A 26,636-nucleotide genomic window follows, 5' to 3' on the forward strand; every position below is an offset into this window, starting at 1 on the left:
GCTGTAAAAACTTTGAAAAGTGTTTGAAAAACTAAGAGAAAACAGAGAAACACGAAAACAAAATAAAAATTTGAAATGTAATATTTTTATTGACACACAGAGTAAACAAACGTAATTCAAATAAATCTCTTATGAAACAAGCGTCAATTCAGGGCAAGTAGAACTGGCCTTGTCATATATAAGCTACCTTCTTCTTCTTTTCCTTTGGGCTGTTCCGTTTCTGGAGTCTCCACAGCGAATCATGTGCTTCATCTAACCCTGTCCTCTGCATCCTCTAACCAACTAACTTCATGTCCTCCCTCACTACATCCATAAATCTCCTCTTTGCTCTTCCTCTAGACCTCCTGCCTGGCAGCTCCAACCTCAGCATCCTTCTACCGATATATTCACAGTTTCTCCTCTGAACATGTCCAAACTCAATCTAGCATCTCTGACTTTATCTCCAACACATCTAACATGAGCTGTCCCTCTGATGTCCTCATTCCTGATCCTGTCCATCCTCGTCTCTCCCAAAGAGAACCTCAACATCTTAAGCTCTGCTACCTCCAGCTCTGCCTCCTGTCTTTTCTTCAGTGCCACTGTCTCTAAGCCGAACAACATCTCTGGTCTCACCACCGTCTTGAACACCTTTCCTTTCATTCTCGCTGATACTCTTTAATCACACAACACACCTGACACTTTTCTCCACCTGTTCCAACCTGCCTGCACTCGCCTCTTCACCTTTTTTCCACACTCTCCGTTGTTCTGAACCGTTGACCCTAAGTACTTAAAGTCCTGCACCTTCTTCACCTCTGCTCCCTGTAACCTCACCGTTCCACCTTGGTCCCTCTCATTGACACACATGTATTCTGTCTTACTGCAGCAAAGCTTCATTCCTGTTTTCCAGAGCAGGCCTCCACCTCTCTAGATTTTCCTCCACCTGCTCCCTGCTCTCACTACAAATCACAATGTCATCTGCAAACATCATAGTCCATGGAGATTCTTGTCTAACCTCATCTGTCAGCCTGTCCATCACCAGAGCAAGCTACCAATAAACCTAAATCCTACATGGAGACTCCACACAGAAAATCGCCCCTGCAGCTCTTGAATCATTGCACTGCCAATAAAGTACTGAAATATTAAAATAGATTGGTACTTATGTGGAATGATTTGGTGAAGTTTGCTCGTTAAACTGGTCCCATCCAGTCATTGCTCATTTTAGTAAATTAGCAGCACCTTCTTTTGGGTTTTTGAGCAACTGTTGGACAAACGAAACAAAAGTCTGCTTTAGTTCCAAATCGAACTCATTTCAGCATCATTTGGTTTATTATAAACTTAAAGTCACAAGTAATTTACAAGACTTGTACTTGTTAATGTTCTCAAATAGTTCTACTGAAGGTCATATTTGTTCGTGTGAATGTCCGACAGGTTCTCTGATTAACAAAGTGAAAAACTGACTGATCGTCAATGTCTAGAAATTCCAATGGATAACAGAGATTTTTTCACCACAGTCTTGAGACATTAAGACACACTGTAAATGACCAAACATCCCAGTGCACATTTGGAACAATGACTGCAGAGTATTATAAAACATAGTAACAAACACGAATCATTTGCTTTGCTTTATGAGCTTTTAGAGTAAATTGAGAAAGAACAATGTCCTACACTGTCCAAGCTTTACAGTTGACACCATCCTCTGAAAAATATCCAGGTGGACAGTCCTCACACACCGTATCCGATCTGCTGGTTCCTTAAAGAAAAAGCCCAAAACTGAGGTTTATTACACAAGGACCAAACATCTAACATAAATAATCATTAATGAAGATCCTTTTTCTTACCAGGTGCTTCAATCCTCTGACCAGGTGCACAGACTTTATGTCTGACTGCCAAACTACATCCTGTACCATCATCAGACAAACTTCTGCAGAAATATCCACTAAAAACATCACAGACTGCATCTGTTGTCAATGTGCACTTCTGTTGCTCAAAAAGACCCTGAGCTACAAAGACAAAAATGAAGTTATTATTAAATTTGACACTGAAAATGAATCTGTTAAACTTTAATTACAGCATTTTAATTTAGATTTTCCATCTGACTGTACCTGTGTCGCAAGCAGCACAGGGGAAACATCTAGTCAGGCCGTTGAGTTTGTTCATGAAAGTCCCGTCCTCACATGGGACACACAGTGTCCCTGACAGTTGTGTACAGTCTCTTCGAACAACGGTACCTGTTCAAGACAAGATAACATCAGCAGGGTTTTTACCATTAAGACCAGTGGGTTAGTCAGCTGTCTTTGGGCTGAACTCAAGTTCTCATCAGGCTCACATTGAATCAGGGTAGATCACCATGGTAACTTATGTTGCAGGACTAAACACCTCTGGAGGATGTCAGGATCCTGACATGGACAAGAGACTTCACACCGCGTACACAAGGAGTCCACACATTAAACAGGTTAATAGTAATTTTGTCTTTCCACGCTTTAGATGTCTCACTGAGGTTTTTCACACTTACTGTCCAACAAGTAAAGGCGACATTTCAAGACATTTATTAACTACACTACAATTTCACTACATCTGAAATGGCAGCAATATTCTTTCATTCCTGACAGGATCCTCAGAGTGTAGACGCTACTGCATCCATCAGTGCAGCTCAGAACAACATGAGGTAACTTCTTGATGGAGAATAAAAATGAGAATCTGGCTGCAACTAACAACTTTTACCTGACAATTATTTCGTTTGAATTCATTTGAATCTGTCTCTAAAATAAATAGAAATATCAAAACGTATGTCTCATCGATTGTACTTCTCTCATTCCCTCACTCCTCTCCTACTTCTGAAAGCAAAAACATTGTGGCACTGAACATGTGTAACATATTTTATATTTAGTTTATCATCAGACTAAAGAAAAATAAAATCATTCTCATGATCCATGGAACTTCTGAATAAATGAAACATAAGGTAAGAAACAAACTATAATGCGTTTATGCTCCGGTCAGCATCTGTGGTTTCTTTGCAGGCTGCGTCTAGAAATTATACATGCGTCAAAGTCAAATGTGTTAATATCTGCTTTCCGTTGAAATTACTTTTATTTTGACAGTTTAGTATTACACAGAATAGCTTCAATACATTTACTGTAATGAAGGTAGTCTTAACTAATATTTTATATTATTTGAGTTATGAAAATTGACAGAAAACTTGAGTCCCATAATCCCAACAGCAAATGAAGCATCAGCACTAATCAATCAGAGTCGGATTATTTATCAAATTATACAAAGTCTTCTTTTCTTTTCGGCTGTTCCCTTTCAGGTGTCTCCACAGTGTCTCCACAGTGTCTCCAGTGTCTCTGCATCCTCGGATGATACGATCCTCTGCTGTTATCCAGACTTGGGACTGGTACAAGATGACACTGGCTTGTGCCCCATCGTGGTTGCATTCTCAAATTATACAAAATATTTACACCACAATTTACAAAAACCTGAATTATACACAAGAACTGAGTTTTTCGGTGGTAAAGTCAGAGTCGTTAGACAGATTCATGTTCAAAAAACCATTAAAGGAAACGGGAAACTGCCGTGTGACCGCAGTTCCATTCAGCCAGGGGCAAAATCACTTCGCCGTTTGACCTGTTTGCACAGTTTCCTACCTTCTTGACACATGGGGCAGCACTGTCCATCCCGTGTGCTGTACTCCTTTTCCCGACAACATAACGCTGGCACCGTGAGAGCGACAAGCCCTGAAAAACAGACACAGTTGGGAGCGGTTCCTAGTTAAGCTAATCATAGCATATTGCTAAGCTAATGTTAGCATCGGCTAGTAAAGATTCGATTCTAGACTCTAGAATCTAGATTCTAATTGTGAAGATGTACGTCACCTACCAGACACAAACACAAACGTCGGAAACATATCACATGATCACACGATACTTTATAACGTTTTGAGTAGATTTAACTATACGTTAATCCACCGTTTAAATCCACTTCCTTCTTCCTCTGACGTACTTCCGGCAGGCTGCACACCGCGAGCAGTAACACTGCCGTCTAGAAACAGTAAGTCATCTCTCTTTTTTTCTTCTTTTTTTTCCTTTCGCTTATACCGGGAGTTCAGGGTCGCCACAGCGGATCATTGTCCGCATGTTAATTTAGCGTTACTTTTTTTTTTTTTACTTTTTTACGCCGGATGCCCCTTTCTGACGCAACCCTCCCCATTTGTGCCGGCACTGCACAGCTGGGGATGGGAAAGACCTGCTGGGTGTTTCATGTCTTTTTTAAATGGGCAAATTAAATTCATAGTGTTTTAAATTGGAACATCTCAACAGCTCAAACTGCCAACAAGTTTACACCCTGATGAAGGTAAAACGTTCTTCCATTACGTCAACCAGTGTTGTTTTTTATAATTTTGGAAATTCACCAAATGAAAACCAACCAGCGACAGAACAGTGATTTGACAGGAAAATGACATGTTACATCATTTATAGTAATAAACACGCATTTAACACGGTAACATTTCACAGTGTAAAAAGTGAATTTTTCAACAGAACAAAAAGTCTTTTGGGAATGTCCATCTTTTTAACCACACTCAGATGTGCAGCATCCACTGTCCAGCATCATTGGTTTTGAGCAATGTGAACAACTGTCCCTCATTTACATTTACATTTACATTTAGCAGACGCTTTTATCCAAAGCGACTTACAAGTGAGGTACGGTTTAGATTAAACTGTCTGCATCTTCTGCTCCGGCTGTTTGTTTGTTTGTTTGTTTGTTTGTTTGTTTGTTGATTGATTGATTGCAGATAAAATCCAGTTATAGCTTCATCCGTGTCATCTGAAAATTCTCCATCTCTGCCAAACCAGACAGAATGAAGCAGGGTTCATGGTCCCCACAGCAGAACCTGGACTGAGACACTCCTTCACAGCTGTCCAATGAATGAAGATCCTCAGTGTGTGGTCCACAAAACAACATGTTCCAAGTTTGAATTCCAGAGTAAATGTAGCATCAGTACAGTGACGTCTGGGTGAGATAATGATTCAGTCTGTAGATCAGCTGCAGCAACATATTTACTTTGTAGCACAATGCTGGAAATTCCCCTGGATGTTTTTTCTATACACTGCAAAGACAATGTTCCAGAATCAAAACGGATTAGAACTGGATTCATGAACACATTTACTCTGCAGTGTCCGAAACACTGGCTGCATGTTTGTATCTGGGTTGTCTTGTATGAATGACGTTTATTTTCAAAGTGAACCTACAGCACAGTTGTGAAAACCTCACACAGTGTAGATCAGTGAGACCGTCCTCAGTCAGGGACATTTCAGTGAACATGCTGCTGTCTTACCTTGTACTGCAAAGATGTGTCTATAATATGCTGTCCTGCAATGAGAGGTTCCTTTTTATCAAATATGGATATAAGAGTGGGATAAATAATGATGAGATGTTTGCTACTGTAAATACAGTGAAATGCATTAATAACAGTGAAGACACTTTAAAACATACCTTATTTTCTGCACTTTGTTCTCTTTCTGTAATAAAAACATTACCAGTAAAAAACTCTTTAATCTACAATTTAATGTTTGACAGATTTTATCAAAAACACATTTTGTTTATACCTTTCTTTGGATTCCATTTCGTCTTTTTCTTGTAGAGAATAAATATAACTGCACCGGGAAGTAAAATGACCACAAATAAAAAAACAACAGCTCCCATCACAATTCCTGTGTGGATCAAATTGTTCTTTTCACATTCAGCATCAGCTGAAGCAGTTCCTGCCTTTATCAGCTGAAGATTCTTTAAGTCACATCTGGAATGACAGGACATTTACAGAAATATGTAGGACACCATGAGGTCACTGCAGTAGGAAGAAAATCAGGTGTCAGTGGCTGATGTGAAGCTTCACTCACTGTGTGTGTGGTTGACAAACTGGAAATGTTCCATCTGAAAATGTTCCATTAGTGCAGGCAGAGCACTCAGTGTCTGAGGAGGATGTTCCTGTGCAAAGACAAATCACATACAGACACATTATGAAGGTTTACTGTTACTGTTTGATACATTAAAATGATCCAAATCTCATTAACATCAGAGCCCTGAGCACATTTGTTCTTTTTTTTACTTTTTCAGAGAACTTGGATTTTGTCCCATCACTAAAGTGTCCGGTTATCAGTGAAATCAGCTTTTATTATTCACATGAGAACAGTTTGTCACTTCTAGAATATGTGAGCAATTCTTATCATTTCAGAATTTAACTGGAACATGTCTGAAGTGGTTGAATTTAGTTTTCCGTGCTTTAATCTGTTAAAAGCATGTTTCATTATTTGTGGCTACACGTTGATCTGAGAGTTCAACTGCTCTAAAGTGTTTTCTACAAATTATTCTTGGTGCTTCACTTGCTCAGATCCAGCTGTGACTAATGAACAAGTTTAAATCTGTTCAGTTTGGTGAACTTTGGTTCTTTCTCCACATAAAAACCAACCTTTTCTGCTGATGTACTGTCCTGGTTCACAGCTTTTGTGTCTGTGTGCTCTCACACACGTGTCCTCTGTGGAGTCCACACAGTAAAATCCCTCCAGTGGTTGACAAACTGCATCTGATGTTGTTGTACATGATGTTTTTGTCTTCAAACCAGAATCTGTGAACACATAGATGTTACAGTACATGTGGAAATGCAGGATTTCTGAGATGATCTTTCTGACGTCTTTGGGAAATGTGATACAATAGAGTGGAGAGTAAAACTGCCTGTTTGTACAATCATGCAAAAGTTATTACCCCGTCTTTTTTTTTCAGTCATTGAACCACTGACCACAGGGTCAGTGTGGTTTTATTTTTAAATTCATCACAGCAGCTTGAAAATGTTGTCTCCTCTTGTTAGTGACTGGTCTCTGTCTGCCTCTGTGTTTTATTATTTAGTTTCCCAATACCTGACAGTGTAACGTCACCTACTTTAGCTGGAATGTTCTCTGCTCTCAGCAGTCAGTCGTTCATAGACTCACAAGGAAAATTAGGAGAATATAAGTACTTGTAGTAATAACCCTACTTAAAGTACTGCCTTTAAATCTATGGTTAGACTTAGTAAATATTAATAATTACAAAAGATTAACAAACTGTACCTGCATTGCAGTTTGTGCAGCTTAAACAATATTTAAATCCAGTGGGCTGATTCATAAATGTTCCATTCAAGCAGGACAGACAGGAAGTACTTCTGTCCTCTTTGCAGTCAGTTTTAACTCGACTTCCTGTTGTAAAGAAAACCAACAATTCATAAAATATCACTGACATTTTATCATTGAAATGTCCCTTTAACATTCAGTTGGATCTTACCAACAGGACACATAAGACAACACTGGTTTCCTATCTGATACTGTGCTCGATGACATGTGAGAGAATGTCCACTGAAGATGTTCATCACCAGTATCTGTGGAAAAAGAGAAGAAGGTTTTTATCTCTGACCTCTGTCTGATACTTGTTATGAACGATGACACAGAGAAAACACATTGAGCTGTGAAAGTACAACAACAAGTGAAAGAGGAGGGAAGCTGAGTGGATGAAGATGCTGATTGAAGCAAAGAGAGGAAAGAGATCTGAAGGGACAGGATGAAGGTAGGTAGGACTGGAGAAGTGTGTTTTTATGCTGGATGCACTTCCTGTTGCAACCCTCCCATTTTTGTCCGGGACCAATGCTGTACCACTGATTCACCAGAGCACCAGTTAATCACCATCTCCAATAGGATAAAATATGCAGCGTTTATTGTATTTACTGTTTTAGGTTGTTAAAAGTTTACGTAGGTTTATTACAACATTACACACTGTAAACACACAAATATTGGACATTTGTCCTTGATCATAAACAGATTTAAATGCTAACTCACTAAGTTCTTCTTTACACTTCCTCTTCCTTTTTGTCTTTTTCAGTCCAGGTGATACTACACAACCTCTATGATGTTCAGGTGTGTGGAAGCCAGTTAGTGTTTAATGTTCATGCTGAACAATCAAAGTGTTTTTCAGAAGCAATGATGAATTAAAACATGTCTGTACTTTTCAGCATTCATGGTTCCATCAGTTCAGACACTATCACCAACACCACTGGCAGAAATGCAGCACAAACCATGGCCAAGCTGCCATGCAGCTGATCTGACCACCAGGAGCAACTCAGGGTTAAATGTTCTGCTCAAGGACACTTTGACATATGACAGGAGGAACCAGGAATCAATCCACAAACCCACAGTTGACCTCCTGAGTTATAGTTCACATACTGAGAAATAAAACGATTCACCAAAAAGACATAACAGCAAATATGAGAAACACATGCTCATAATATCCATTAAACCTATAATAAAATTATAAATAAAAAACACTAAATAAACACAGTTGGATCTAACTGCTGTAAAATGAAGTTATTCCACGAGTGCTGATGTAGATTATAACAGGACTGAGACATTTAACTGTGAGGATTCCTCCACTTCACTTCTGGTCTAATAACCGCTAATTAATTATCGGTCGCTATCCTGCTGCTTCACTGGAACAAACACAGGAAACACACACAGAAAGTGTGTAAAGGTGTGAAAGCTCACTAAAAAGTTACTGGAGAATCTAAAGAGACTTAGAAATGTAAAAATAACACACAGGTCTCTGCTGTAAGATCTAACAGCCACCAGATGTCACTGTCCTCAATTTGATACCAGTGACTACAAAGTATCCAGTATCCTCGTACTGCAACACAGTATTTGGACGTGTTTTTACACAGAAAGACTTTTCTTTCTTTTCAGCTAAAGTTCTGCTGGATTCTCACCTTAAATTGTCTCCATGAGTCTCAGATTAAAGATCACAGAGCTGTAATGCAGCAGACTTTGACTTTGAAGAAGTTTCACCTATTTCAACATTTCACTGGTCACTTTTTAGAAAACCTGTGCTACATTTCACAATCACAGTTTTTCCCTCAGTGAAGCTGCTGAAGTCTCTGAACAAAAAGCTTCAACTTCTCAGTTTAATTTTGAATCTAAAGTTATTTAATATGAGTGAATCTGAATCAGGATAAAATCAGTGGGTAAGAAAGTCCACAGAACACAGAGTCAGTAGTTTGACTCTCTTTCATGTCAAAGTTGCCTGTGTGTGTGTATGTGTGTGTGTGTGTGTGTGTGTGTGTTAATGGGTAAATAAGAAGAAACACTGTAAAGTGATTTGGACAGAAACACTACATAAGCAGAACATGATATGAAAAAGCTTTACTGAACAGAAATGGAGAGAAGGAGCAACAAAGGACTTAAAACATGAAGACGAGCAACAACAAGCAGTTTTACCAACAAATGTGTGACTGTCAGAGACGTCCTCCAAGTCCTTTTATAGAGCAGGGACATGTTTGGTTGGTTTTATGGGCTGTTATCCAAAAACAAGAAGAACATCTGGAAAGAAAAAGAAATCATGGATTTTAAATGTTCACCAAACATTTGGTTCAGTGGACGATGACATCAAGAACAAACTTGGCCTCTTTGGTTAAAATAGAAACAAGAAGTAAAGTAAATAAGTTGATATTAATACTGTATGTCACACAGCTCAGCACTGCTTAAAAGTGACTTAATGCACATCGCTGTATATTTGGCTCCAGCTTTGGTTATTAGTGGGGACATGGGACAGGATCCTCAAATATCAGACAGATGTGAGATGATTTGTGAATATTCCTCAAAAATATTCTGGGATCTTTTATATCTGAGCCTCCATGGACTCATGAGATGAAATCTTTGTTCTTTATAACATGTAACATTTGTGATGCTCAAATCAAACTGTCCAGAGTTCAGGAGCAGGACCAAACCTCAAACACTAACCTGATCTATTTTTTTTTGTTTGTTCTTTTCAGTTTATCCTGTGAGTTCAGAGTCTCCACATTGGATCATTGTCCACATGTTGATTTGGCACAGTTTTTACGCCTGACACCTCCCCATTATCTACCAGGCTTTGACCAGTCTAGATGGGGAGGGGAATGGGCTGTCGGGGGACAGGGGATTGAACCACTGACCCTGTGGTTTGTGGGTGACTGCCTTACCAACTGAGCTACAGCCGCTCCAAACACTAACCTGATCTATTTTGTATAGAAGCCTGCTGTGATGGTCAGAACATTCTTCTATTTCACACCTTCCTCTGATTAACTCTATGCATTCTCTCGTTTCCATGGGGGCTGGGGAGGGTCTGCTGCAAAGTCCCCCTGGCCCATGGTCCCACTCTGCACATTTCCGCTGTCCTGGTGGTGTCTTGCAAACTAAGACGTTTATTTCGCTGCAAAGTCTCCGGATACAGAGTTTTCTGTACTACAATAATACACGTATACTTAGTAGTAAACGAGTATCCACCAGTACCATACTGACATACTGATGTACTGGTTTTGGTCTTTGACAGACGAATAATAAAAATCATCCACTTACCGTCGACAGGTAGAAACAGAATCCGCTGAGCAGGTTCCCGTCACTGGGCGCTGAGACGTTCAAGTGACCTTGGAAACAGGAACGACATCTTTCAAGAAGCTGAGAAATAAACGCACTGTCTTCAACTACAGTTAGAAACAAGTTTGATGATCAGCGATGAAACCTCCACTCAAAGTTTTGGTAACAAAAGCGAGTTTCTGTGTCATACTGAAACTATGTGTGTGTGTGTCTGTTATATTTGAAGCCACAAAGTTGACAAACAGAACTAGAATGGGCATTTCCTGCAGAAAATGCGTGATTGCTGAAAGCCAGCCGCTGCCGCAGCCATCGCCGAATCTGCAGCTCTGAACGTTGTAGAAGCGACAGGCAACACTGTAGCATGTGTAGTTTTTTAAAATATTAAACAACTTGTGAAAGCACATGAAACAATGGAGAAGTTTTCAATTGCTATTCACCAACTCTCCAGCAGATGGCAGCCTGTCCAAAGGAATCAACTGTTGCCATCTTGCCCTCTCAACACTAATGAAGTTCTGAGGATAAAATACCAAAAAAAAAAAAAAAACACCCACAGAAGCGCCCCCCAGTGGATAAACGTTTAACGCGTGGTCAGGGCAGTGTCCTGCACGTACGTGTAGAGTTTCATTCAAGTCAGTCATTGCATTAGCTTAAAAAAAAAAAGATCGAAACAGTTGCAGTACCGCAACGTGGTAGTGTACAACTACTACTCTCCTTTCGGCTTATCCCGTGAGTTCGGGGTCGCCACAGCGGATCATTGTCCGCATGTTGATTTGGCACAGTTTTTACGCCGGATGCCCTTCCTGACGCAACCCTCCCCAATTTCTACCGGGCTTGGACTTGGATCGCTGGGGAGGGGGAATGGGCTGTTAGGGGTTCAGGGTCTTGCCCACTTCGACATATAGCCAGGGCCAGGGATCGAACCACTCACCCTGTGGTCCGTAAGCAACTGCCTTTACTAACTGAGCTATAGCCACCCCATACTAAAGGACCTGTACAACATAGAAGTGAAATCAGAAAAATCATTAGATTAGATTAGACAAGGAGTCCACACATTAAACAGGTTAATAGTAATTTTGTCTTTCCACGCTTTAGATGTCTCACTGAGGTTTTTCACACTTACTGTCCAACAAGTAAAGGCGACATTTCAAGACATTTATTAACTACACTACAATTTCACTACATCTGAAATGGCAGCAATATTCTTTCATTCCTGACAGGATCCTCAGAGTGTAGACGCTACTGCATCCATCAGTGCAGCTCAGAACAACATGAGGTAACTTCTTGATGGAGAATAAAAATGATCATCTGGCTGCAACTAACAACTTTTACCTGACAATTATTTCGTTTGAATTCATTTGAATCTGTCTCTAAAATAAATAGAAATATCAAAACGTATGTCTCATCGATTGTACTTCTCTCATTCCCTCACTCCTCTCCTACTTCTGAAAGCAAAAACATTGTGGCACTGAACATGTGTAACATATTTTATATTTAGTTTATCATCAGACTAAAGAAAAATAAAATCATTCTCATGATCCATGGAACTTCTGAATAAATGAAACATAAGGTAAGAAACAAACTATAATGCGTTTATGCTCCGGTCAGCATCTGTGGTTTCTTTGCAGGCTGCGTCTAGAAATTATACATGCGTCAATGTCAAATGTGTTAATATCTGCTTTCCGTTGAAATTACTTTTATTTTGACAGTTTAGTATTACACAGAATAGCTTCAATACATTTACTGTAATGAAGGTAGTCTGAACTAATATTTTATATTATTATTTGAGTTATGAAAATTGACAGAAAACTTGAGTCCCATAATCCCAACAGCAAATGAAGCATCAGCACTAATCAATCAGAGTCGGATTATTTATCAAATTATACAAAGTCTTCTTTTCTTTTCGGCTGTTCCCTTTCAGGTGTCTCCACAGTGTCTCCAGTGTCTCTGCATCCTCGGATGATACGATCCTCTGCTGTTATCCAGACTTGGGACTGGTACAAGATGACACTGGCTTGTGCCCCATCGTGGTTGCATTCTCAAATTATACAAAATATTTACACCACAACTTACAAAAACCTGAATTATACACAAGAACTGAGTTTTTCGGTGGTAAAGTCAGAGTCGTTAGACAGATTCATGTTCAAAAAAACCATTAAAGGAAACGGGAAACTGCCGTGTGACCGCAGTTCCATTCAGCCAGGGTTAAAATCACTTCGCCGTTTGACCTGTTTGCACAGTTTCCTACCTTCTTGACACATGGGGCAGCACTGTCCATCCCGTGTGCTGTACTCCTTTTCCCGACAACATAACGCTGGCACCGTGAGAGCGACAAGCCCTGAAAAACAGACACAGTTGGGAGCGGTTCCTAGTTAAGCTAATCATAGCATATTGCTAAGCTAATGTTAGCATCGGCTAGTAAAGATTCGATTCTAGATTCTAGACTCTAGAATCTAGATTCTAATTGTGAAGATGTACGTCACCTACCAGACACAAACACAAACGTCGGAAACATATCACATGATCACACGATACTTTATAACGTTTTGAGTAGATTTAACTATACGTTAATCCACCGTTTAAATCCACTTCCTTCTTCCTCTGACGTACTTCCGGCAGGCTGCACACCGCGAGCAGTAACACTGCCGTCTAGAAACAGTAAGTCATCTCTCTTTTTTTCTTCTTTTTTTTCCTTTCGCTTATACCGGGAGTTCAGGGTCGCCACAGCGGATCATTGTCCGCATGTTAATTTAGCGTTACTTTTTTTTTTTTTTACTTTTTTACGCCGGATGCCCCTTTCTGACGCAACCCTCCCCATTTGTGCCGGCACTGCACAGCTGGGGATGGGAAAGACCTGCTGGGTGTTTCATGTCTTTTTTAAATGGGCAAATTAAATTCATAGTGTTTTAAATTGGAACATCTCAACAGCTCAAACTGCCAACAAGTTTACACCCTGATGAAGGTAAAACGTTCTTCCATTACGTCAACCAGTGTTGTTTTTTATAATTTTGGAAATTCACCAAATGAAAACCAACCAGCGACAGAACAGTGATTTGACAGGAAAATGACATGTTACATCATTTATAGTAATAAACACGAAAAAGTGAATTTTTCAACAGAACAAAAAGTCTTTTGGGAATGTCCATCTTTTTAACCACACTCAGATGTGCAGCATCCACTGTCCAGCATCATTGGTTTTGAGCAATGTGAACAACTGTCCCTCATTTACATTTACATTTACATTTAGCAGACGCTTTTATCCAAAGCGACTTACAAGTGAGGTACGGTTTAGATTAAACTGTCTGCATCTTCTGCTCCGGCTGTTTGTTTGTTTGTTTGTTTGTTGATTGATTGATTGCAGATAAAATCCAGTTATAGCTTCATCCGAGTCATCTGAAAATTCTCCATCTCTGCCAAACCAGACAGAATGAAGCAGGGTTCATGGTCCCCACAGCAGAACCTGGACTGAGACACTCCTTCACAGCTGTCCAATGAATGAAGATCCTCAGTGTGTGGTCCACAAAACAACATGTTCCAAGTTTGAATTCCAGAGTAAATGTAGCATCAGTACAGTGACGTCTGGGTGAGATAATGATTCAGTCTGTAGATCAGCTGCAGCAACATATTTACTTTGTAGCACAATGCTGGAAATTCCCCTGGATGTTTTTTCTATACACTGCAAAGACAATGTTCCAGAATCAAAACGGATTAGAACTGGATTCATGAACACATTTACTCTGCAGTGTCCGAAACACTGGCTGCATGTTTGTATCTGGGTTGTCTTGTCCTGAGGACAGAATGACGTTTATTTTCAAACTGAACCTACAGTACAGTTGTGAAAACCTCACACAGTGTAGATCAGTGAGACCGTCCTCAGTCAGGGACATTTCAGTGAACATGCTGCTGTCTTACCTTGTACTGCAAAGATGTGTCTATAATATGCTGTCCTGCAATGAGAGGTTCCTTTTTATCAAATATGGATATAAGAGTGGGATAAATAATGATGAGATGTTTGCTACTGTAAATACAGTGAAATGCATTAATAACAGTGAAGACACTTTAAAACATACCTGATTTTCTGCACTTTGTTCTCTTTCTGTAATAAAAACATTACCGGTAAAAAACTCTTTAATCTACAATTTAATGTTTGACAGATTTTATCAAAAACACATTTTGTTTATACCTTTCTTTGGATTCCATTTCGTCTTTTTCTTGTAGAGAATAAATATAACTGCACCGGGAAGTAAAATGACCACAAATAAAAAAACAACAGCTCCCATCACAATTCCTGTGTGGATCAAATTGTTCTTTTCACATTCAGCATCAGCTGAAGCAGTTCCTGCCTTTATCAGCTGAAGATTCTTTAAGTCACATCTGGAATGACAGGACATTTACAGAAATATGTAGGACACCATGAGGTCACTGCAGTAGGAAGAAAATCAGGTGTCAGTGGCTGATGTGAAGCTTCACTCACTGTGTGTGTGGTTGACAAACTGGAAATGTTCCATTAGTGCAGGCAGAGCACTCAGTGTCTGAGGAGGATGTTCCTGTGCAAAGACAAATCACATACAGACACATTATGAAGGTTTACTGTTACTGTTTGATACATTAAAATGATCCAAATCTCATTAACATCAGAGCCCTGAGCACATTTGTTCTTTTTCTTTTTCAGAGAAATTGGATTTTGTCCCATCACTAAAGTGTCCGGTTATCAGTGAAATCAGCTTTTATTATTCACATGAGAACAGTTTGTCACTTCTAGAATATGTAAGCAATTCTTATCATTTCAGAATTTAACTGGAACATGTCTGAAGTGGTTGAATTTTGTTTTCTGTGCTTTAATCTGTTAAAAGCATGTTTCATTATTTGTGGCTACATGTTGATCTGAGAGTTCAACTGCTCTAAAGTGTTTTCTACAAATTATTCTTGGTGCTTCACTTGCTCAGATCCAGCTGTGACTAATGAACAAGTTTAAATCTGTTCAGTTTGGTGAACTTTGGTTCTTTCTCCACATAAAAACCAACCTTTTCTGCTGATGTACTGTCCTGGTTCACAGCTTTTGTGTCTGTGTGCTCTCACACACGTGTCCTCTGTGGAGTCCACACAGTAAAATCCCTCCAGTGGTTCACAAACTGCATCTGATGTTGTTGTACATGATGTTTTTGTCTTCAAACCAGAATCTGTGAACACATAGATGTTACAGTACATGTGGAAATGCAGGATTTCTGAGATGATCTTTCTGACGTCTTTGGGAAATGTGATACAATAGAGTGGAGAGTAAAACTGCCTGTTTGTACAATCATGCAAAAGTTATTACCCCGTCTTTTATTTTCAGTCATTGAACCACTGACCACAGGGTCAGTGTGGTTTTATTTTTAGAATTCATCACAGCAGCTTGAAAATGTTGTCTCCTCTTGTTAGTGACTGGTCTCTGTCTGCCTCTGTGTTTTATTATTTAGTTTCCCAATACCTGACAGTGTAACGTCACCTACTTTAGCTGGAATGTTCTCTGCTCTCAGCAGTCAGTCGTTCATAGACTCACAAGGAAAATTAGGAGAATATAAGTACTTGTAGTAAAAACCCTACTTAAAGTACTGCCTTTAAATCTATGGTTAGACTTAGTAAATATTAATAATTACAAAAGATTAACAAACTGTACCTGCATTGCAGTTTGTGCATCTTAAACAATGTTTAAGTCCAGTGGGGTGATTCATAAATGTTCCATTCAAGCAGGACAGACAGGAAGTACTTCTGTCCTCTTCGCAGTCAATTTTAACTCGACTTCCTGTTGTAAAGAAAACCAACAATTCATAAAATATCACTGACATTTTATCATTGAAATGTCCCTTTAACATTCAGTTGGATCTTACCAACAGGACACATAAGACAACACTGGTTTCCTATCTGATACTGTGCTCGATGACATGTGAGAGAATGTCCACTGAAGATGTTCATCACCAGTATCTGTGGAAAAAGAGAAGAAGGTTTTTATCTCTGACCTCTGTCTGATACTTGTTATGAACGATGACACAGAGAAAACACATTGAGCTGTGAAAGTACAACAACAAGTGAAAGAGGAGCTGAGTGGATGAAGATGCTGATTGAAGCAAAGAGAGGAAAGAGATCTGAAGGGACAGGATGAAGGTAAGTAGGACTGAAGAAGTGTGTTTTTATGCTGGATGCACTTCCTGTTGCAACCCTCCCATTTTTGTCCGGGACCAATGCTGTACCACTGATTCACCAGAGCACCAGTTAATCACCATCTCCAATAGGATAAAATATGCAGCGTTTATTGTATTTACTGTTTTAGGTTGTTAAAAGTTTACGTAGGTTTATTACAACATTACACACTGTAAACACACAAATATTGGACATTTGTCCTTGATCATAAACAGATTTAAATGCTAACTCACTAAGTTCTTCTTTACACTTCCTCTTCCTTTTTGTCTTTTTCAGTCCAGGTGATACTACACAACCTCTATGATGTTCAGGTGTGTGGAAGCCAGTTAGTGTTTAATGTTCATGCTGAACAATCAAAGTGTTTTTCAGAAGCAATGATGAATTAAAACATGTCTGTACTTTTCAGCATTCATGGTTCCATCAGTTCAGACACTATCACCAACACCACTGGCAGAAATGCAGCACAAACCATGGCCAAGCTGCCATGCAGCTGATCTGACCACCAGGAGCAACTCAGGGTTAAATGTTCTGCTCAAGGACACTTTGACATATGACAGGAGGAACCAGGAATCAATCCACAAACCCACAGTTGACCTCCTGAGTTATAGTTCACATACTGAGAAATAAAACGATTCACCAAAAAGACATAACAGCAAATATGAGAAACACATGCTCATAATATCCATTAAACCTATAATAAAATTATAAATAAAAAACACTAAATAAACACAGTTGGATCTAACTGCTGTAAAATGAAGTTATTCCACGAGTGCTGATGTAGATTATAACAGGACTGAGACATTTAACTGTGAGGATTCCTCCACTTCACTTCTGGTCTAATAACCGCTAATTAATTATCGGTCGCTATCCTGCTGCTTCACTGGAACAAACACAGGAAACACACACAGAAAGTGTGTAAAGGTGTGAAAGCTCACTAAAAAGTTACTGGAGAATCTAAAGAGACTTAGAAATGTAAAAATAACACACAGGTCTCTGCTGTAAGATCTAACAGCCACCAGATGTCACTGTCCTCAATTTGATACCAGTGACTACAAAGTATCAAGTATCCTCGTACTGCAACACAGTATTTGGACGTGTTTTTACACAGAAAGACTTTTCTTTCTTTTCAGCTAAAGTTCTGCTGGATTCTCACCTTAAATTGTCTCCATGAGTCTCAGATTAAAGATCACAGAGCTGTAATGCAGCAGACTTTGACTTTGAAGAAGTTTCACCTATTTCAACATTTCACTGGTCACTTTTTAGAAAACCTGTGCTACATTTCACAATCACAGTTTTTCCCTCAGTGAAGCTGCTGAAGTCTCTGAACAAAAAGCTTCAACTTCTCAGTTTAATTTTGACTCTAAAGTTATTTAATATGAGTGAATCTGATTCAGGATAAAGATCAGTGGGTAAGAAAGTCCACAGAACACAGAGTCAGTAGTTTGACTCCACTACATATCAAAGTTGTGTGTGTGTGTGTGTGTGTGTATGTGTGTGTGTGTGTGTGTGTGTGTGTGTGTTTGTGTGTGTGTGTGTGTGTGTGTGTGTGTTAATGGGTAAATAAGAAGAAACACTGTAAAGTGATTTGGACAGAAACACTACATAATAGGATATGAAAAAGCTTTACTGAACAGAAATGGAGAGAAGGAGCAACAAAGGACTTAAAACATGAAGACGAGCAACAACAAGCAGTTTTACCAACAAATGTGTGACTGTCAGAGACGTCCTCCAAGTCCTTTTATAGAGCAGGGACATGTTTGGTTGGTTTTATGGGCTGTTATCCAAAAACAAGAAGAACATCTGGAAAGAAAAAGAAATCATGGATTTTAAATGTTCACCAAACATTTGGTTCAGTGGACGATGAGATCAAGAACAAACTTGGCCTCTTTGGTTAAAATAGAAACAAGAAGTAAAGTAAATAAGTTGATATTAATACTGTATGTCACACAGCTCAGCACTGCTTAAAAGTGACTTAATGCACATCGCTGTATATTTGGCTCCAGCTTTGGTTATTAGTGGGGACATGGGACAGGATCCTCAAATATCAGACAGATGTGAGATGATTTGTGAATATTCCTCAAAAATATTCTGGGATCTTTTATATCTGAGCCTCCATGGACTCATGAGATTAAATCTTTGTTCTTTATAACATGTAACATTTGTGATGCTCAAATCAAACTGTCCAGAGTTCAGGAGCAGGACCAAACCTCAAACACTAACCTGATCTATTTTGTATAAAAGCCTGCTGTGATGGTCAGAACGTTCTAGTTTTTCACACCTTCCTCTGCTTAACTTTCTCTCCATTCTCTTGTTTCCATGGGGGCATGGTTCCACTCTGCACCTGCTCCATCATCCATCTCAGCAGCTCACACCTTCAGCAGATGCTGCTCCCACATTTGATCCTCAGTAAACTCTTTGTAACAGATGTGAGTGTGGGGTCGTTGCTCATTAAAACACAACTTTGGTGTGGAGCCTCATGTGATGCAGAATTTACTGAGAAGGCCGAGTCTGTGTGTGTGTGCAGATTCATTCAGGTGCCTTTAGTTCTAGAAAGAGGCCGTTTTAATGGTCTCTGAGGGACAAAGTCTTTGTCTGATTGAGACTGAAGTCACTTTATTCTCTATGGTTCCTTAACTGGGATTGAAGGGTTGTGCTTTTTGTAAAATGCTTCAAGTTGTGTTGTGGCTTTTTGTGTCTCTTAATGCTGCACCTGTGTTGTCAAATTCTTATTTTTGTATTTGCAAAAATTCTTTGCTCACGTGGGCTAAAAACGGAACTATTAAAAACGACTTGTTTCTCCATCTCTGCCTCCATCCTCTGTACAATCTGCACCGACTGATAACAGCTTTTTGCAGCGGTGCAGTAACGACGGACGCGATCTGACGATGCTGCTAAAACATTGAAGCTTTAACATTAGAAACCAACGATGTGGCGACGTTAGTTCAAATAAAGACTGAGTCTCTGGACTAGATGGAGTTTTTCTTTTCAAACTAAGATACTTAATGCTCCATTCGGGTCTTTCTCGCTGTCCTGGTTGTCTCTGTTTTACTCATTTATGTGAGACAAACTAAGACGTTTATTTCGCTGCAAAGTCTCCGAAAACAGTTTTTTCTGTACTACAATAATACACGTATACTTAGTATTACACGAGTATCCACCAGTATCATACTGATGTACTGATGTACTGGTTTTGGTCTTTGACGGACTAATAATAAAAATCCATCCACTCACCGTCGACAGGTAGAAACAGAATCCGCTGAGCAGGTTCGCGTCCCCTGGCGCTGAGACGTTCAAGTGACCTTGGAAACAGGAACGACATCTTTCAAGAAGCTGAGAAATAAACGCGCCGCCTTCATCTACAGTTAGAAACAAGTTTGATGATCAGCGATGAAACCTCCACTCGAAGCTTTGGTAACCAGAGCGAGTTCCTGTGTGAAACTGAAACTGTGTGTGTGTGTGTGTGTTATATGTGAAGCCACAAACTTGACAAACACTATGACTCAATCAAGTCGCTAGTTAACAAGTTAAAATTTGGAAAAATTTTCATGCTAAAATAGTCAATAGATGACTGTGTTATAAATATCAGGTCACAATCACATGACAACATATTTAAAAAGGGGAGATAATGAACAACCTATGAAATGTGGAGTAGGAGGTACTTTCCAGATGTCAGTTCAAGATGTAGTTCACTGGTTTTCAATGATTAAAGTCTCTTTACAAAGATAAAACCACAGTGCGACTCAGTAACTAATGTTTTAAATGGTTTAAAAACTGGAAGGACGGTTTTTACAGCTTAAATTCTCTGATATTTCAGATACAATTATTGCGTAAAAACACTGTGGTAAAGTTTGATTATTCTTTATTTTATTTACATTTAATTTGAATAATGTACATTTTTGACCAGTTTAGAAGAAAGGAGTTTTTGGATCAAGGCAAGAAAAACAAACCAAGAAAGTGACAACAAATAATTTGTTACGGTTTAAACCAAATCTTGATATAAGTGCAGTGAAGCTTTAGTGCAAATCCTGCACAAACTTCACTTTTTGTTTTTTTTTGGTCCTTTCAGCTTCTCCCTCACCTTCAGAGCTGCCAGTGTATAATTAGTCCAAATGTTAATTTGGCACAGTTTTTACTTCAGATGACCTTCCTGATGCAACCCTCCCCAATTTCTACTGAGCTGGGGACCTGAACTGCACGGCTGGCGATTGGGAATGGGCCACTGGGGGTCAACAAGGGCGACCTCGGTGTGGGGTCCCGAGACCACAGAAAATGGGAGGGTGTAAAATGGGAGGGTTGCAGCAGGAAGGTCATCTGGTGTAAAAACTGCCAAATTAACGACACTGGCTTGTGCCCCCTTATGATGCATTCAGGGAGCATCTGTTCTATGATTTGTATTTGTACATAAAGACGTGTTAGAGTCTTCAAGTTACTGACGCTGAGACGTTGTGATCTATTTCAGACAAAGAAAGACGTGAAATGCTACAGGAAACTGCACAGAGCTGTGTACTAGAAATAACGTGCAGTTTTAATCCTCCTGTGTTGCTGGGAAACTTATTTCTCTGTAGTGTGAAACTGTATCTTTCCTGAGCTGAGAAATAAATGAAGCCATCTGACTTGTCTGCAGCAGCTTACTGAACGTTTCACTGAATAAAGTATCAGTAATAAAACCAAAAAGAGCCCAGATGTTTGTCTTTTAATCAAACCACAAAGTCCAAAGCAGCTGTGATGAAGCGTTCGTCCTAAAGCTGCACTGAAGATACAAACTGCATGAAATTAATGCAAAGATTCTGCAGTCGAAGTCTTTTGGCTGAAAGAAATTTTTAAATGTAAACTCATCAGGCATTTATGCCCGAGACAGAGAGAGAACATGATTTTTTGATGATGTCAACTGACAGCAAACAGCACAAACTGCACAGCTTCACATCTCTGTTGTCAGTAAAGTGTCAGTTACTTAGAAACTCTCTGTACTGTAACATGTTCACTGACTTCTAGTTTAAATATGAAAAACCTGGAGACAGAAACAAACATGGAAATATTTAAAAAATAATAACACTTTTATGTTAGTGGCTCAAACCTGAATGAAACAAATCACTTGAGTGAAGACAAAGCAAAAACACTTTTTATTGTGTGTTATTTATATTCCTCAGTCCAACTCTGTCCTGTTTAACACACAAATGTCTTTGGTTGTTTGTGCAGATTCAAACACAAACACCATGATTTTAACATGATGATGTTATTTTCTGCTCATTGCTGCCTGCTCTGTTTAAACACACGCACACTTGTGATTTCTGACCATTTCAATAGTGATACAGAGAAGAGAAAGTGTCACTTTGACCATTCAAACAGTCTCATATTGTACTGAAGTAAAATTTCACTCAGTTGAAACATTTATCGTTTCATGTTGCTGCTGTAGATTCATAAACAGATTTGAACTGTTCACCAACTGGTTCACGTTCACACATCACTACTACAATAAAAGGATATGACTTAAAGACAATGCACAAACTGCACACACACACACAGCCAAGATGCTGATGCAACTACTTCAATCACTAATAGTTAAAATGAAGTTTAATAATTTTTCTCAGTCAGGTTATCGCATCCTTTATTTCATCTTCATACCATTAATCTTGATTATCTATGATTGTATGAGCAAAACTGTGAACTTTTTAATTTATGATGCTTGTGGCATTAATACATATTAATACATATTATACTTAAGATGAGCCAAGTTTTGTTTCATTTATTTTCATTTGTAATTAGCTTTTTGTGATTTGCTGATATAATTAGCTGTGGAAACTGGAATTTAATAAAACTGAGTATTTTAACTTTACAACATATTCTGGAGTTTATTCTTTTTCAGACTCCTGCCTCTACTATTATTTGTCCATTAAACTCTGAACCTTCACTGACTCCTTTCATACCATCAAGAACACACAGTCCGACACTTGGAACATAATAAAATCATATTAAAATTCATCCCCCTTCATCAACACACTGACCCCATCTGAAGAAAATGTTACAATTATAAAACATTAATTCAAGAATCAAACAAACAACAAAGTGTTTATCTGTTCTTTCAAATCAGAAATAAATTAACACCTGTTTATTTTATTACTATAACTATAGTAAAACCTTCACATATTAACATTAAAATCTTGATGTACAGTTTATTAGATCAGAATACTAGCAAAAATGAAAATGGGGCGACTGGAGCTCAGTTGGTAAAAGCAGTCGTCCACGGACCACAGGGTCAGTGGTTCTGGTCCTGGCTATATGTCGTAGTGTCTCTGGGAAAGACCCTGAACCCCTAACAGCTCTTTCCACTCCCCAGCTCTGCAGTGCTGGTCCAAGCCTGGTAGAAGTTGGGGAGGGTTGCGTCGTGTCAGGAAAGTCATCTGGTGTAAAAAACTGTGCCAAATCAACATGTGGACAATGATCCGCTGAGGCAACACTGAACTCACGGGATAAACTGAAAGGACAAAAAAAAAAAACTAGCAAAAATGAAAATATGTGTTGGTTTATTTATATCTTGATACCAATAAATAATGCACAATTTCAAAACTCTATCCCTGCAAATAATATTGTGCGACTCTTTAAATGCATGTTCAAAATGACTTTGTTAAAGTCATAACTTGTTCAACTCCACAGGGCCTTTCCCTGAGTCTGAATGTAACATTTTATAAATCATTCAACTTGTTTGAAGTATTTAGTTTTTGGTGCAGATCCATCACGTGTTGTGAGTTTGTGGGAATAAACTTTGATAATAACAGGTTTTATTTTAGCATCTTTAATTTACAAGAATCTCAGTACAGCAAATGGCCATCAACAATAAAAGTTATAATAAAGACAATCAAATTTAAAACAATTGATAAAATATTAAAAGCATAAAACTAAACATTTACATAATAATACAAGCAAACATTTCAGAAACAATAAATCATACAGTAAGGATGAAAACATGTTCCTACCTGTAAGTGGTAGAATATTAAAAGTGATTTTGTTCAGTTTTAAAAGAATCCAGAGTGTTTGTCTAATAGAGACAAGAAAATTATCCCAAAGTGGAGCTGGATATGAAAAGGCTCCTCCACCAGCTGAACTTGACTTTAACATTCATGTAGATGCTGACAGTAACTGACTCAACACTGCATTTAATTCATTATTAGATTTAATTGTTTTTTCCCAAAATGTGAATAAACCCACTCACTGTTTTAGTCACAGCTTAGACCTTGTTTACAAGAATCTTATTTAGTCTTGAAAAACATTTTAATAATGTATAAAAAGCCTATGTGATGCCAGAAGAGCAAGTCCAGGCTTAAAACCTTCCTCTTCACTGTATGACATTAACTCTGTGTGTTTTCTCCCGTAGTTGTCTTTGTCCTTCTCTGTCCCCCTCTCTCTGTCCCTTTCTGCAGGTGTCCTCGTCTTTGCAGCTGTGTGTTTTCCATTGTGCAGTATTAGGTCATTAATTACTTTAACAATTGCAGTTTCAGTGGAATAGGAAGTTCTACAATTTTGTTGCACCTGCTGTGTAGGACATTAAAGTCTATTATTTTAATCTAAATGCAGATTGATGTGGCTTGAATAAATCGTCTTTGTGTAAATAGGATAGTAGTTGATGCAACTTTTGAAAAAAATGTAAGATTGGAAACTGGACACTAGTTATTTAGCTGTTCTGGATCAAGATGTGGTTTCTTCAATAAAGGTTTGACCCCAACAGATGTAAAATTAGGTCCATTGGAAAGAGGCAGATTTATCAAATCCATCCAAACTTTATTTCTAAAGCACCTTTCATACAGATCAATGTCATTCAAAGATAAAAACAGGCAAAACTGTGATAGTAATTCCCATTAAACAGGACAATTTAAAATCAAATCAAGTGAAAACACAAGTTTACAACAACGGAACGAGGGCAATAAGACATAAGTGCATGAGACCATAGGACAGTGAGACCAATGCACACAAAAGATTTTAACCAATGAAAAATGATAATAAAATAAATGTAGATTGTGGGGGAATAAAGTAAATTCAGTCATTTGGTTAGATAATTGGCAAACAGTCAACCAAGATGGGCTTATTAAAGAGGTCACAAAGACGACAAAAAGTCACAGGGTGTGTCGTGTTTAGAGGACTGCGTAAGATCACAGGAGGCACTTTGTTGTTACAAGGCCCAAAGCAATGTAGTAGATACTGAGTCCTGGGGTCACAACATCTACAAGAAGGTGCAATGAAAGGGTTTTATTGCTTCTCAACTGACATCTTCAGATAAACTAGAAAGGGACAAGAGTGATGACTGTCAACTGCATGCAACTGGTTTCTTCATTCATGTTTTGTGAGGGTGGTTCCTTTCTTGGGTTTGAGTATAAATAGAAGGGTTTTGAGAGATACAAGTCAGAAGACACCAACATCCATGTGTTCTTCTCCATGCTGGCATGTATTAAACTGAGAAGGTTCATCACGCTGAGTTCTGTCTACAATTCTTCCAGGAGGGAAAATTTCTATCACGAGATAAAAATATTGATAAAACTAATAAATTAAATATGATAAATAAAACATCAAAAATTACAATCAAATAAAGAAAGTAAAAGATAAAACTAATTACATGTAAATAAATGCACTAAATCAAAGGCGCACGAGATATTTTAATCAAAGTTGGGCTAAAAGTGGGTTTTAAGTTTGATGATATTCAGCACTGCAGGACCCAGAATTGGCCAAAGCAGTTTGGAAAGATTAGATGGTAACGGATCAAACATATTAGAGGTTTTGAAGATATAACTAGCTGAGACAAACTTAGTTATTCTAGTAAAACAGATTGAAAGTTCGTCATAGTGTAAAATGAACTGAATGAGATGAGGAGGAATTTATCTGAAATCTAATAACGTACATTTAAGAAAATCTTAGGCACCAAATGATGAGGAGTATGACTGAGTTTGGTTACTGTCTCAAAAAGAAATGTACGATTGTGTTTATTACGATTAATCAGATGAGAGTAACAGCAGACAGTGACTGTATGAGCTCTGGTCATTGATGTTCACGGAATCCAAAGAGATTTACAGACGACTGACAAACATGTAGAAATACATGCAGAAGAAAAAGGTGAAAAGAAGGAACATTTACAGACAGATGCTTCTTTTTAATGAATCATTTCTGAGTTTGCAGTGGTCACAGATGACTCATCTTTGTGTGAATGATGTCTCTATGTGGAGGTCGTAATATTAGACAGACCGAGTACTGACACACATCTATGTGACACATTTCCATGCAAACAGTACACTAACATACTGTCTCTGATATTTAGAAAGACAGAAAAAGACAAAATGCCATCAACTGTGCCAAATCACCGACCGACCGAGGCAGGTAACAACAGGCAGGAATGAAGAGGAGCAGAAGCCAGTCACAAAGCAGTGGCAAGAGGCAACAGGAGCAAGGACGGAGCGGGACGTGCAAAATGGGATGGAAATTCGGTTTATATTCATATGTGAATGTAAAGCAGAAAGTCTGCAGGCGTGTTTACTTTTATCTCCCACAGTTACAGGAAGCTACCTGCTACAAACCATAAACCTCGTTTCAAAGACAAATTCATTCAAATAAAACTTGAGTAAAAATTTAAACTGCAACAAGTAATTTTGGGTGAATTCTCTAATATTGATTCGACTATAATTAGACAAAACTTAGATAAAACTTAAAAGAAATAATAATAATAATACTTAAAAAAAATATTCCAAGCAGCTTTTTAGAGTTGGTTGAACTTCTTGGTCTGTGGAGTTGGAAAACAGCTTTGCTGATTGACTTGCTAAGAATAAGCTCTGCAATGTCATGTCAGACGCTACGGATCTAATTGGTCCCAGTCATGTCTATGACCAGCTCTGGTCTCTGATTGATTGAAAATATTTTGAGATAGAGAGCACATTAGTTTTTGACCATGTTTATGTACCACGGCTTTTTGATGGGTTTCATTTTTACTTTGTACTTCAAGAAGAAAGTTTCAGTAAATGTAAGAAACAAAGAAAATGGACTAATGGAGTTTTTACTGAAGCACATGTCAGCTACATGCTCAGACTC

At 38.5% G+C, this 26,636-nt stretch overlaps 3 protein-coding genes across 6 annotated transcripts; all 3 read right to left on the reverse strand.

Moving 5' to 3' along the window:
* Positions 1 to 65: 65 nt before the first annotated feature.
* LOC137139750 (tumor necrosis factor receptor superfamily member 14-like) lies at positions 66 to 4,290 on the reverse strand. 2 transcript variants are annotated; one of them, XM_067527442.1, is made up of 6 exons: positions 3,856 to 4,290; positions 3,624 to 3,713; positions 2,082 to 2,207; positions 1,818 to 1,979; positions 1,645 to 1,729; positions 66 to 1,237 (listed from the first exon to the last, which is right to left on the reverse strand). In XM_067527442.1, exons 1-6 carry the CDS (start codon positions 3,881 to 3,883, stop codon positions 1,198 to 1,200), a joined length of 531 nt encoding a protein of 176 aa, XP_067383543.1. In that variant the 5' UTR covers positions 3,884 to 4,290; the 3' UTR covers positions 66 to 1,197. The 2 variants fall into 2 exon arrangements, with proteins under 2 accessions (XP_067383543.1, XP_067383545.1); XM_067527444.1 differs by lacking the exon at positions 3,624 to 3,713.
* Positions 4,291 to 4,432: 142 nt separating this feature from the next.
* On the reverse strand, positions 4,433 to 13,045 carry LOC137139747 (tumor necrosis factor receptor superfamily member 14-like). Of its 3 annotated transcripts, XM_067527438.1 has the most exons (11): positions 12,643 to 12,716; positions 10,380 to 10,447; positions 9,264 to 9,365; positions 7,288 to 7,381; positions 7,077 to 7,202; positions 6,443 to 6,598; positions 5,874 to 5,961; positions 5,583 to 5,773; positions 5,470 to 5,495; positions 5,312 to 5,346; positions 4,433 to 5,083 (listed from the first exon to the last, which is right to left on the reverse strand). In XM_067527438.1, the coding sequence occupies exons 3-10, from the start codon at positions 9,318 to 9,320 to the stop codon at positions 5,332 to 5,334; spliced, it is 753 nt and encodes a 250-aa protein (XP_067383539.1). In that variant the 5' UTR covers positions 9,321 to 9,365; positions 10,380 to 10,447; positions 12,643 to 12,716; the 3' UTR covers positions 4,433 to 5,083; positions 5,312 to 5,331. The 3 variants fall into 3 exon arrangements, 2 of the variants coding, with proteins under 2 accessions (XP_067383539.1, XP_067383540.1); XM_067527439.1 differs by lacking the exons at positions 10,380 to 10,447; positions 12,643 to 12,716 and adding an exon at positions 10,035 to 10,171; XR_010916385.1 differs by lacking the exons at positions 4,433 to 5,083; positions 5,312 to 5,346; positions 5,470 to 5,495; ... (2 more) ...; positions 6,443 to 6,598; positions 7,077 to 7,202 and adding exons at positions 10,035 to 10,265; positions 12,882 to 13,045 and having other exon boundaries at positions 12,643 to 12,732.
* A 699-nt stretch (positions 13,046 to 13,744) lies between these two features.
* On the reverse strand, positions 13,745 to 20,008 carry LOC137139748 (tumor necrosis factor receptor superfamily member 14-like). The gene is made up of 10 exons (XM_067527440.1): positions 19,806 to 20,008; positions 18,273 to 18,374; positions 16,265 to 16,358; positions 16,054 to 16,179; positions 15,419 to 15,574; positions 14,869 to 14,941; positions 14,578 to 14,768; positions 14,465 to 14,490; positions 14,307 to 14,341; positions 13,745 to 14,070 (listed from the first exon to the last, which is right to left on the reverse strand). The coding sequence occupies exons 2-9, from the start codon at positions 18,327 to 18,329 to the stop codon at positions 14,327 to 14,329; spliced, it is 738 nt and encodes a 245-aa protein (XP_067383541.1). The 5' UTR covers positions 18,330 to 18,374; positions 19,806 to 20,008; the 3' UTR covers positions 13,745 to 14,070; positions 14,307 to 14,326.
* Between the last annotated feature and the right edge of the window lie 6,628 nt (positions 20,009 to 26,636).

Source organism: Channa argus, chromosome 13 (genome assembly GCF_033026475.1).
Source record: "Channa argus isolate prfri chromosome 13, Channa argus male v1.0, whole genome shotgun sequence".
Taxonomy (NCBI): Eukaryota; Metazoa; Chordata; class Actinopteri; order Anabantiformes; family Channidae; genus Channa; species Channa argus.

What these genes read in the sequence shown, in the direction of transcription:
- LOC137139750 (XM_067527442.1), bottom strand. Translation starts at nt 3,883, where the DNA reads ATGTTTCCGACGTTTGTGTTTGTGTCTG. An exon ending in CTGTGCTGCTTGCGACACAG is followed by an intron (nt 1,980 to 2,081) that starts GTACAGTCAGAT and finishes TTGTCTTTGTAG; the next exon opens with CTCAGGGTCTTTTTGAGCAA. An exon ending in AACTGTAAAGCTTGGACAGT is followed by an intron (nt 1,238 to 1,644) that starts GTAGGACATTGT and finishes TTTGTCCAACAG; the next exon opens with TTGCTCAAAAACCCAAAAGA.
- LOC137139747 (XM_067527438.1), bottom strand. Translation starts at nt 9,320, where the DNA reads ATGTCCCTGCTCTATAAAAGGACTTGGAGGACGTCTCTGACAGTCACA. An exon ending in TGACAGTCACACATTTGTTG is followed by an intron (nt 7,382 to 9,263) that starts GTAAAACTGCTT and finishes CTTTTTCCACAG; the next exon opens with ATACTGGTGATGAACATCTT. An exon ending in GTTTGTCAACCACACACACA is followed by an intron (nt 5,774 to 5,873) that starts GTGAGTGAAGCT and finishes CTGTCATTCCAG; the next exon opens with ATGTGACTTAAAGAATCTTC.
- LOC137139748 (XM_067527440.1), bottom strand. Translation starts at nt 18,329, where the DNA reads ATGTCCCTGCTCTATAAAAGGACTTGGAGGACGTCTCTGACAGTCACA. An exon ending in ATGCACAAACTGCAATGCAG is followed by an intron (nt 15,575 to 16,053) that starts GTACAGTTTGTT and finishes ATGTGTTCACAG; the next exon opens with ATTCTGGTTTGAAGACAAAA. An exon ending in GAAATGGAATCCAAAGAAAG is followed by an intron (nt 14,491 to 14,577) that starts GTATAAACAAAA and finishes TTTTTATTACAG; the next exon opens with AAAGAGAACAAAGTGCAGAA.